Below are 12,852 nucleotides of genomic sequence, written 5' to 3'. Positions count from 1 at the left end.
AAAGCAATAGAAAATATTGAGGAGGCAGAAGATAGTTCAAACAGTGACAGTACTTTCTATATCACCAATGAAATGCAGAATGAATAAGAAATGGAGGGAATACCGACATTTAGAACGATATACGACAGATAAGTGAAAAAGTTACTCAAGGATTATAGCAATAACACAATCGAAACATACATAATAAGCCTAGAAACCACCAAAGGTACAAATTATAATCTGTGGAAGATAGTAAAAAAACATTATAAAACTGAAGGAGACTAATGTTCCATAGAGAACGCACAACGCGAAACAGAACTAGCCAAGAATACTTACAATACAAACAATAAAGTAAAACATACAAAGCAAAAACTGAAACCTCTAGAGAAATTCAGAACAAGTTAGAAAAAAATCAAAGTGTTAATAAGAAATCTTAACCTTAAAAAGATTTCAAGGTCTAATTATTTGAAAAATCCTAAAAGACATGATATTAAAATCAATTAAGCACATTACAATATTGTTCAATGCAATCATGAGATTCTAAGACTTTGTATTAGTGTGAAAATATGCAAGAATTGTTCTACTACTTACCAGAGAAACCAGTATAAACATCCACTTTATACAGACCAAGGTTATTACTCTCAAAAGGAGAACTACTAAAATATCAGATAAACATGTTGCGTGGCTACGTAACTAACGGATTCTTTTATATTAAAATAGACAATGAAAATTCAAATACATATAAATAAATATTTTTTACTTCAGATTCTCCTAAAGGACTAAGGAGATTAATGTTAACATTACGTTAACATTATCACGTTAACGTTCACAGACAATACCACAATTTACGATGTCAATAATAATTTCAATTTAACATAAAATCTAACATACAACTATAATATAACCCCCCATTTTTAAGCCGAAAGGTATAAAATAAACTTTGCCATATAACTATCATATTTATAAATGGTACAAAAGACACCGAAACCAATTAAAAAAACTTATTTGTTGGATAGCACAGACAGATATTTAGAAATTATATTACATAAAATAAAATAAACTCCTCCAATAATTCGTATAAGAAGAAACAGCAACAGTTATAAATCTGCTGCATTGATTAAATAAAAGAAAATCAAAATCAAAATTTAGAAACAAAAACAGAATATGCAAAATAAGTCAATAAAACTTTTTATGTAAAATAACTCGTTATCCTTATACCAAAAACTGTTTCAGACAAAATATATTGTATTTGATAAAGTTCATAAACTCAAATGGACATTTTTATAAGAAATTGGATGAGAAATCGAGTGGCTTAGATCCAGTGATCGCTGTGGCGATAACATAGATCGCTACACGAATTCCTTATGGTCATCGCGATCATCGGATCTAACACCATTCGATTTCCTTTTATGAAAATATTTAAAGACAAAATGTATTCTCATCCTGCTAGTAGTGTGCAAACCACCTAACAACGTATTTTGCTACAATTACCAAAAATTGTAGAGAAAGACATAACTGAAGCGTCAGCTAAAGTAAAGAAAAGTGGGCGTAAAGATGCATAAACTCCAATCCAGGATCGTTCGAACATTTGTTATTGCGTAAATATCACATTTGCAGATATATCGAAATAATTTAGCAAACTCTTAACTACAGTAAGTTTTGAATTAATAGGTCTAGGGTATTAAGTACCTTAGTACGTTTTTTTAAAAATATAAAACTGCATCGACTATGTCAATCAAAGGTATAGAATTCTGTTTAAAAGAAAATGCAATTACATTTTTTAAGCATATCAATGCATAAAAGTGTAATAAATTATTTCCGCATTATGTATCATTAGATACTATTTAATATTGACTCGAAGTATGTTTACCCATTTCTAACCATTTGAAAGATACATCTGTCCAGTTACGTGAGACACGCTATACATGTATTTTAAACCTGTGAGTGTGTGTGTTTGTATCCCCAATACTTTTCTAAGCGATGCGATGTTAAAATGAATCACAAAATAACAAGTTTTTTATGCAATAGCTTTATCGACACATTGTGTATATAATAATGGTTGGGCTATTATGGACATATCCTTCAATTCTATAGAATACAACCATCAAAAGCAATCTGAAGAAAATTAAAACAGTATAATCCAAACTACTGAAGATGATACTTACGATACTGCACCATGGTATATAGGTAATAACAACATAGCGAATACTTTATGTGACTTAACAATCGTATAAACTCTTAAAAGTATCAACGAAAGACACTAGATCAGAATAAAACCTTCGCCAAACCCTAACGATAGAAATTGCATGATACACCACCATCTAAAATCACTAAGTGCCTATCCTAGGCTAAAAGTTACACCCATTACAGAACCATCCAAAAACCCCGCTACTGGAATATTCGTGAAAGCGACAGTAATACGGATCAATGCATCAATGGAAAAAATGAAATGGAATGAATAATTGAAATAAACAAATGATTGTAAAGTTTAACTTAAACTTATTATAGTTATGTTATATCAATAAAGAAACTCTCTACATTACTGAAACTAATATACATACTAATTATTAAATCTAATGTAATGTAAAACACTTTTAGTATATACAAAGTTTGCGTAACTAAGTTTATTTGAAATAATGAAAACGTATCATTTGTTATAATTAGCGCGCAGTGGTTAAAAAAAGTATTTGCAGATCATTGCATTCATTATAGCATTTACAAATTAATTAATTAAATCTACATGCTTGAAAATAAAACATAGGATTTAATAACAGATGCTTTATTGGAATAAAAATTTGAACAAGATGTGAACATTTTCTGATATGATACAACACAACTCCCGAAAAATGATTTATAAGTTGATCATACAATCCGTGGTTAATTGTGGCTAATGGGCTTGTAGCGCATGAAGCTGGCTAGCAGAATATATATTTCATAAGCAATGCCGTATCTCGTACAAAGATTTTTAATTGATCAACTAGGTAAATATTTTATTCCAAAAGAACACGATTTATGTCCGAAAACCTCAATTTTAATTAATGTGATGATTAGTAAAGATAAAAATTAGCAAAAATCTTGACATGTTTCTAATACCTCGATAGAATCGCCATCTACCAATAAAACTTTTGTTAACGACCAAGTCGATACTTTCGATAGACTGTCCGTATAAATAAATAACACAAACCTGTTGCTTTGAACCTGACGAGAGTCAGGTTTCGGTGATGGGCCACGACCAGAAAGATGTATATCGGTATAAGATTTAAAAGTAACGAGTCTGTTAACCCCTCGCAGTTCGCTTGCTATTGAAGAGACGCTAAATAGAGAGAGGTCAGTCGTAACACTTTCATGACTCGGCGATCGTAACATTCGTGACGTCACTTGAAGTGCTGGACATTGTGTATCTGTTAAACTATTACAGCATTGTATAGTAGTAGCCGGCGGTATTGGTGATGCCGGTTTTGCTTTACTTTCAGACATTTTCGTATCTCTCAACGTTTTCAACTATTAGAGAACTATTATTTTTTCATAAAATATGAAAAATTGTATGTTATTGTATTCATTATTTATCATCATACTTAATTCAATGTAACAGTTTTTCATAATTAATGAATTTTTGCTAATTTTCAGTTAATGTTAACGGAATGAAGTTTTTTATCAACTCGAAGTTCTTAAAATTTCGTCAAAATATATATCTTCATTACTTTCGAAGTAATCAATTATATTCTTAAAATCTGACATTGAATGATAACTTTCAAAGATTTATTAATGTAATTTTAAATAGTTTCACAAAATTATGGCAACTAATATTATATCGTATTAAAACACTAAATAAATTAATTTTATATACATTCGAATACTGCATTTGAACAGCAATCAAATTATTTAAAGTTTATTTAGAAATAACTTGCAGTTTAGCAGTTAAACTGACAGAAATTCAATAAACAAGTATTTTCTATTGCAATTACATTTGTTGTATACCAGATGACAATAACATTCTTACGCCCGCTTTCATATATATTTGTTTTTATTATTTTTCGTTTATATCTCTGTAAAATCAAGAATTTTGTTGCTGTTCCAAATTCATTACTGCGGACACGAGGATAATTGTAATATATACTTCTATACCTTTTAATTGTATTCATTAGAATATGGCAATATTCCCATATTAATTCCGTACTGTAACTTGTCTAGTGTTTTATCGGTCACCAAAAACCCTGAAAAAAAATTATATATGTTATCGCTATATAATTATATTGTCCTTAATATAGTATTATTAGTAGTAATGTATATATATACACACATATGGTAGTAGTTTACTTTTTGTAGTTAGACTATTGTAGTTGCCTAATAAAATCTTTGTCATGCCACAAGATTATTTGTCATGACTTTGGACGGTGATTCTACACCCCCGAATTAATAGAAATTTGTTAAATAAGTAGATCGCAAAATTGCCCTTTAGTATGATTTTCAAGGTCAAAATTTTTTTTATTACATCATATAGTACTATCACGAGGAGCCACGTATCGAAAATGACTCCTCTTGAAAAAAAATATTTAAAGTTCCGTTAATTCTTAAATTGATCTTATTTATTATATTGTGGTAATATATTACAGATAAAAGATAATATGAGCACCAAAATAAATAAACTAAAATTGATATATACTAAAAGTAAATAAATAAACAAAATAAATAATATAATAATATAGTATCATATAACATAATGGGTATGATGATAAGCAATAAAGGTTAGAAAGCGTGCCATTGATGAAGCCGGTGGGAACTATCCTTTATTACGTGGTATAATATCAACAATCACCAAGAATTAATAGAACTCTGCAGCATCGAGGAGAAGTTCCAGATCATCGCGATTCCCAAAGAGTTCAATGGTTGACAATTGTTACAGCAATTCTTCATTCCATGGATCTCGTGCTCATTGGCATAAAAAAAGCAAATTTTTACGTGTGTATTCATTGATGTATATGCGAAGAATAGCTCGTCGAATAAGTATTATGCTTTACACGGCGCAGTGAGAAAAATAATATGTGATGAAGATGAACATCCTTACAAGGTTCACCGTGTGCAAGAACTTCATAGAATGAACTGTTATTACATAGGTTTGGGTTTTGATATTTAATTGATTTACACGGATTAGTTTTGTATGCTCTGTATTTCACCACCTTGTATAATCATTACAACACACCGGATACTCAGATGAAAAAAACGTGGCAGACGGGGAAAAACAGAAGAGAACCGCAAGCAGTTGTACCAACTTTGGATATAGAAACTAGTGATCATACTAACATGACATTTATCTCAACATGAACTATATCGCTCAACGAAAATTTTATCGCTGAATGCGATTAATTTAAAAAATATTATACTATTAAAATGATTCGAACGCAACCCATGATGTCTTAAAGATATCCTGTTCGCGGATGAGAGCAGATCTTCCACAGCAACATTCTCAATCATCAGAATGCCAAATTTGGACGTATAGTAATCCTCACATTATGACACAGAGATTTAGTTAGAACCGCTTGATATGTCTGATTTATTCCACATCTGAATCTGCATCTTTTCCATATAAATAAAGACTATTTGAAAGTTAAAGTGATAGATGTTATACGTTCACAAGTAAGTAGATATTAGCATTGACCTTATTTTGTGCTACTTCTGATTTCAAAATGGGAATAAAATCAATTTCAGAATTAATGAATCTTTCAACATTTTTTTCTAAGAAAACCGGTCATTTGTGACCCATGGTTCTTCTGAGATTTTTGTTTCCCGTGATGAATGCTATATGATGCCATAGAAAAAATTTTGAAAAATCTTCTCAAATCAATCATATATGTCAATTCAATCAATCATATTTAAGGTCAATTTTGTGGTCCATTTTTTAAACAGATCTCCGCCGATCTGAAGATGTAGAATCACCGTCCAAAACGATAATAAATAATTTTTGAATAGCTTGTACATGTATGATTTTGAACTCCATAGTTAAAACAAAAGAAAACAAAACAGTAGTATCTTATGATATGCTATTAGTAATCGCGTTTAGGATTCCAATAGTTCAATGAGAGAATGAAAGAGAGAGAGAGAGAGAGAGAGAGAGAAAGAGGGAGGGAGGGAGAGAGAGAGATTTCATAAAGACTCCAACGCACCCCAAAATATCTTTTACTGCCCCCTTATTCTCCGTTGCTAGAAAGTTGATGTTACTTTTGTTTGGGATAGACTTCAGTCCGAATGTTTCGTATTGCAGCCAGTAAATTAAGACATATTTTACTTCCAATTCGTTAGAAATACACATTAGATTGCTATTTATTAGAGCAGGGTGTCCGGTTTTAATTTATAAATGCGGTATACCGATAAGCTATCTGCTGTATCAAAAAAAATGTTCAAACAACAATCGAATGATGTCGAGTAGATTCATGCAAAAATTATAATTCCACTTAAAAGAACATATGTCACCTTTATATGATCTCTACGCGTTCATCTACAGAAAAACTAATTACTAACACATTATGATCCCTCAAAACCATTCAATTCCTCTTTGAATGTCTTTTTTATACAGCAGGTAGTTTAGCAATAATTCGTAATTATAAATTACAATCAATTCGTACAAACCAAACCCTCTTGGATTATTTTGTTATCCAACGCAATGTGCCTTCAAACTTAAGTATTCAATTTTCTCTCCTTACGTCAAGTCCGCTATTCTGCTACACAGGGTATTTCATGTGAAATAGGTCACCTAAACTCCTTCGTTACTTGTTATAATACGAGATATGTATTTACGTATTTTACGTAACTTTAATAAACTTGATTTTAAGAGGCAAATCAAACAGAAAAAACTTTTCTTAGCAAATATAATTTTTTAATAGCTTTTTCGAAGTCGTCTATGTTTTTTGAGGATATACACATAATTTCTTCTGTTGTATGTTATAGTCAACATTACTTTACATTCATCGATGTATGATAGTATCAGCTTAAAATGTCCTTGAAGTCACAAATTTTAAGATTAGTGTCGAACATTACATTATATTCAACGAGATTCTAGGTTTCAACCACGACAAAAGTCAATTTAAGATTGAAAATAAACACATTTATTATTGCTCTGCAGATAATCAAAGATTTACTTTCGGTACATCCACAAACGATAATGCATTACTCGAAGGAGGCAAAAATTGAAATCATTTTCATTTATAATAAAACTCAACAATATCTAAGAGAAACTTACAGAGTTACAAAAAAAGATTTCCAGTAGGTAATTGTCCATCGCATTCTATATACACAAATATTATTAAAACATTTCGTGAAAATGGTAGTATCGGTGACAAACATGAGGAACGTAAGACTATTACCCATGAAACAAATCATTAAAGTTCATCAAAAACTGCGTGTCAATATAAGCTAACCTCTCCTTTCCGTAAGGAAGGAAAAAAGCACATCGCATACTTATCAGCCCTCGGCCCGTACCCGTCAGTTATGTAGGGCTGGCGAGTTGTCATTTGCCGATTCATTAAAAACCCCTCCTCGTATCCGCTATAAGCGGCATCCATCCACTCTTGGTACGATTGCTATATTTGAAGAGTAGTGTAAGGCGACCTGGAATCTCACTGAAAATAAATTCTATAGTAATTTTAAAATTTTAGAATCACTTCAAAGTTATACTATCACACATGAATAATATGTACAACAGTGTTAGCTGTAACATACAGCAACAAAAATTATATGTATTATTACAGATTAAGAAAATATTTAACTGGCCTATTTTACACAAAATACCCCGTATATGACGCTATAGATCATCGACGCTTTAAGTGAGTATTTTTTAATTTTGTCCATAATTTGATTCTGTTATAAATTAGATATCTACACATATTCTGCCATATTCTACGAATAACTCTTTCAGGCTCGAGCTCAAGCTTCTTTTTTGGTTCAATCCTTCCACCAAAATGACCAGCAATTGATAGCAAGACTTTGAGAAGTGCTTCCCTTTCACCGAAAAGATTTTAGTAGTTATTGCTCGCTTCACAATTTTCCTTTCTAATCTAGTTTTTCCTACTTTCCTTTGTAGCATGTAGTCTGGAGTGTATCATAAAACACTTAGCAAATTTTCCAGAAAGCTGTTTTGTGTTTCTTCGACTCCCTTTTCCTAATTTGTAGGTCAACATCGCTATAGTTACTGATTCAAGTAACTTATTCTATTCTGGGTTTCCCAATTATTATTTTTAACCGCCACTAGTGGTTTCCACATAAAGATATTTTTGCACTGCTGACAAAATGTTTAGACGCCTCAAAAGTATGTCCAGTGTGAATGGGACTTCCGTATTTTCATTATGTCTATTGTGCCTTTTTTGTACTTGATTTTTCTCCTTTTTTTGTTTTCTTAGTTATTTTACATATCAGCATTTTCGTTTTTATATATACAGGGTGAAAGAAAAGAAAGGACTCATAATTGCTAGAGTAGATAGTGCTCGCCAAATGATGAAAAAAGGTTCCAACAAACATGGACTAAAAAATTAATAGTTTCAAAGTTATAAACAATTTTTTGTTTCGGTTAAAGTGACTGACTTTCTTGCTTCGAGAGTTATCGTACTGTATGGAAACAATGGATTATTTGCCTTAATACTAAATGATAGAGAAATGATTGGAATGTTCGGGGATCAAGAACAAGTCTCTAATACGAAGGTATTAATCGTGTAGTGAAAGGGAGAGAGGGACATGTAGAAACCTCCTGTAATCAGGAAAAGAAGAAAAATAGGGAAGATATCCATTGTTTCTATACAGTAGGATAGTTCTCGAAGCAATAACATATTCGGTTTTATTGCCCAATCACTCCACACATCGATAAAACCGAATGTCGAAAGCGATCGAATCGGTGATTATTATATACAGGCATATGAAATGTATGCAAGTATGTACTACTAAACAAACAATTGAGGCGCCAAATGAACAATTCATCGTAATGTGAATAAACTGTTTATAGTAACAGTTATTACACACCACACTGAATACCATTAATTCATATGTCTGGAAGTTGATCATGCGTTGAAAATATTGAAATGTATACACGCTGCTTTCAATTACCAATTCGTCAGAAAGCTGCATCGTCTAAACTAGTCATAAGAGTTTTATTTTTTTTTTTTTTTTTTATTTAATATTTCACATTCACAATTTGTCCAATTTGGACATTTGGTAGAATTTTTTAGCTGTTTGATTATCACGTGGGTGGCTACCCCCAGTGGGGAACCATCTTCGTGTTTGTTAAGATATATTCTTTGTGAGGTCTGCTGGGTGTTTCCTTTTTAGTCTCCTTTCTATGGTTGTGTTGATCGTTTCCGCTGCCAGCCGGTTCGGGTGCGTTGCTATTCTTTCTCTGTACCTTCTTGCGAATCTGCTAATCTCTTCCTTGACCGTTGGTATTCCAAGGTCTTTCCGTATGTCCTCGTTTCTAATGTACCATGGGGCGTTTACTATTGTTCTAAGAATTTTAGCTTGGATTCTCTCTATTTTGCTTATATGGCTCATTACTGCTGTTCCCCATAGTGCTATTCCGTACGTCCAGTTTGGTTTTATGACCATTTTATATATTTTTAGTTTGTTTTCTATGCTTAGTTTGGATTTTCGACTTGTTAACCAATGCATTTGTCTCCTTGCTATCTGTATTTTGTCTATTATTGATTTAATATGCAGTTTTCATGAGAATCGTGTATCTAAGTGGAGTCCTAGGTATTTGACTTGCCTTGTTTGTATTATGTGCGTGCCGTTCAATATAATGTTTGGTGGTATCTGTTCGCAGTGTGAATGTAATGTGGTTGCATTTATCGGGGTTTGCTTTAATTTGTTTAACTTGAAGCCACTTTTCTATTTTTGTGTCTTTAACTTCAGAGTATGTGTCTTTAATTTTTACTACGAAGGTTCTGCTGCTTAAGTAAGATTTTATTAAATGGTATATCTGCTCCGGGAATTGTTTTCTGATTGATTGAAGTAGGTTTTCATGGTTTATTTTGTCAAATGCTTTCTCGATGTCCATAAAGAGGGCTGCGCAGTATTGTTTGTTTTCTAATGCTGGTATTATTTCATTAGTAAGTCTGTGCATTTGCTCTATCGTGGAGTGTTTGTTTCTGAATCCAAATTGGTGATCTGGTATTAATTTTTCCTTCTCTATTATTGGTTTTAAGCGGGCGTAAATTATTTTTTCTAGTATTTTGGAAAACACAGGAAGTAGTGATATTGGTCTGTAAGATGCTATTTGGTGTGGGTCTTTGCCTGGTTTAGGTAACATTATGATCTGTGCTAGTTTCCATAGTTTAGGATAGTATTGGATTCTTAATATTGCATTGTAAATTATTGTGATTAGTCGTATCGCTTTTGGAGGAAGGTTTTTCAAGATTTTACCATTGTTCAGGTCGATTCCTGGTGCTTTATTGTTTTTTGTTTTCTCAATTATGTTTCTAATTTCTTGTGCTGTTGTTTTAGGTATGATGTAGTGTTTGTCAGTTGAGGTACTAGTGGTTAACGCATCCTCGTCGGTATGACAATTGTGGTTGCTGTTATTGATATTATGTGGTGTAAATGTGTTGCTTAGGTGGTTGGAAAATTCTTCAGCTTGTTCTTCGTTGCTTCTTGCCCATGTGTTATCTGCTTTTCTGATTGCTGGGACTAGTTTTATTGGCTTCTTTATTTTTTTTATGGCTTTCCAAAGGGAGTAGTTGGAGTTTTCGTGTGCAGATAGTGACTCTATGAATTTTGTGATCTCGTTGTTGTTGTGTTCTTTTATTTTGTTTTTTATTTCCTTTGCGAGTTTATTTAGGTGTTTTCTGTTTTCTTTTGATCTATGTTTTTGCCATTTTGCTTTCGCTTTTCTTTTTTTTTCTAATTTTTTCGAGGATGTCTGGCGGAATTATTTTTGTTTGTCTATTAGTTGATTCAGGTATGGTGGTTGCCCATGCTGCTTCTTGGATAGTTTCTGTGAATGTTGTTACTGCTTGATCAATGTGTTCAGGTGTTTTCAGTGGGATGTTGCAGCTGATTTTGCTCTCTATTATTTCTTTGAATATTTGCCATTTGGTGGTTTTATTGCATAGCTTCTCTGTGTTGCTGTAAAGTATTGGTTTGTTTCTGTATGTAATTATTACGGGCGTATGGTCGGAGGTAAGCTCGAGGCTGGGTGCTATGTTTAGTTTATTTGCGTTTGGTCCCTTTGTAACTGCAAAGTCTAGCAGGTTAGGTATTTTGCTTAGGTCTGTCGGCCAGTATGTCGGTCTTCTTGTGGATAATATATTGAGATTATTGTTTCTAATGTATTTTTCCAAGGTTCTACCTCGAGGTGTAGTGATTCTTGATCCCCATAGTGCGTGCTTTGAATTGTAGTCTCCCGCTGTAATATACTTGTCACCTAAATGTTAAAAGTACTCTTCCCACATTTGTGATGTAATTTTGTGTCGCGGTGGTACATATACTGCTAACAACTGTAAATGGTTGCTGCTAGTTTGTACTGTAACGGTGGTTGCTTGGATATATTCCTTACTAACTTGGCTGTGTAAATGGTGTTTAATGTCGTTTCTTATTATGCTTTTCCTGGGGGATGCTTGGTATCATATATGATGTAGTATGGTATTTTTATATAACTTTTTATAGTGAAGTGTGTTTCTGAAACAAGTATTATATCGATATTATTGTTATATAGGAATGTTTTAGTTTCTAGGGCCCTTTATTGTAGGCCGTTAGAGTTCCAGGCTGCTATTTTAAGCGTGTCCATTTTTATTTTTTGCTTAGCATGTTTGTAAGTAGTTGTAGTATGAGTGTTATTTGTTGCGTTTTCTGTCTAAGGACTGCGTTTTGTTCGCTTATCATTTTTGATGGATTGCTTTAACAGTTCTTTGATTTCTGTAGCGTCGTTGATATTATTGTTCTGGTTTTGATTATCTAATGGTGTTGATTGTTTGGCTACTTGCGCGTAGCTTCGGCTACCAAAGGTGTTGGTATTATTATGGCTGATGTTCATTACATGCTGTACGTTTGTTGATGTCTCAGTTACTGTGCTGTCCTGTTGTGTGTGAGAGTTATTGTATGTCCTGTTACGAAGCGGAGGAAACAGTTTACATTGAAGTTGTTTTCTGACTAAACAGCCTTTGTAGCTAGCTGGGTGGTTTCCACTGCAGTTGTAACATTTTACATCATTTATTTTTCTCGTGTGTGGGCAGTTCATTGTTAGGTGCATTTCTGCGCATTTGACACACGCCGGGTTTCTGTTGCAGCAATTTTTTGTGTGTCCATATTGTTGACACCGCATACATTGCGGTATGTCTTTTTTGTGTCTGGGTGGCTCGATTGTAATTATTGTGTTTAGAACTTTGTTTAATTTCGAAAATTATTTTTAGGTTCAAGTTCTATTAAAAATAGCGGTAATGGTTGTTTAGTATCAAATCTGGTTATGTTATTTATTGTTCTTACCTGATGTCCGATTTTGGCTAATTCCTCGCATATGTTACTTGTATTTGTCTTTGGGTGTAATCCTCTGATTACTGTTTTGTAACTTTTATCAGTTTTGAGTTGGTAAGTATAATACCCAGCGTTTTTTTCTTTTAGTGCTTTTGTCACTTTTCTAAAAATTTCTGGAGTATTAGTTTGTACTTTTACCTCATCCAATTTAAGTTGTTTATATGGTGTAATTTTCTTTTCCTGCCGTGCTGTTTAGCAGTTCAATGAGGAGGTCTATTATTTTAGCATCTATGTAGATTGGGGATGGTTTGGCAATGTGTGTTATTGGTTTTTCAGCTGGGTCTGAATCCTTCTCTTCTGGCAGTGAGCTGAAGGAGTTTTTAAGAGGAATTTCTTGTAGCCATTGTTGCCTTTCTGTTTCTATAGCCC

The 12,852-nt window shown here is 32.7% G+C and overlaps 1 protein-coding gene across 6 annotated transcripts in view; it reads right to left on the bottom strand.

The window, feature by feature from the left end:
• LOC117161622 (uncharacterized) overlaps positions 1-12,852 on the bottom strand; it is an 83,061-nt gene that overhangs the window by 54,749 nt on the left and 15,460 nt on the right. The window contains exons 2-4 of one of the 6 annotated variants that reach the window (XM_076619880.1): positions 7,392-7,592; positions 4,105-4,193; positions 3,164-3,388 (exon numbers count right to left, since the gene is read on the bottom strand). In XM_076619880.1, coding sequence (XP_076475995.1) covers positions 3,164-3,388; positions 4,105-4,121 — 242 coding nt within the window. In that variant the 5' untranslated portion in view covers positions 4,122-4,193; positions 7,392-7,592. Of the gene's footprint in view, positions 1-3,163; positions 4,194-4,795; positions 4,909-7,391; positions 7,593-12,852 lie in introns of all 6 variants that reach the window. The other 5 variants (XM_076619879.1, XM_076619881.1, XM_033343281.2 and 2 more) reach the window with 5 other exon arrangements.

This window comes from Bombus vancouverensis, chromosome 7, assembly GCF_051014615.1.
Source record: "Bombus vancouverensis nearcticus chromosome 7, iyBomVanc1_principal, whole genome shotgun sequence".
Classification (NCBI taxonomy): domain Eukaryota; kingdom Metazoa; phylum Arthropoda; class Insecta; order Hymenoptera; family Apidae; genus Bombus; species Bombus vancouverensis.
The sequence above is the reverse complement of the archived record's forward strand: the minus strand, read 5'-3'. Positions and strand labels throughout refer to the sequence as shown.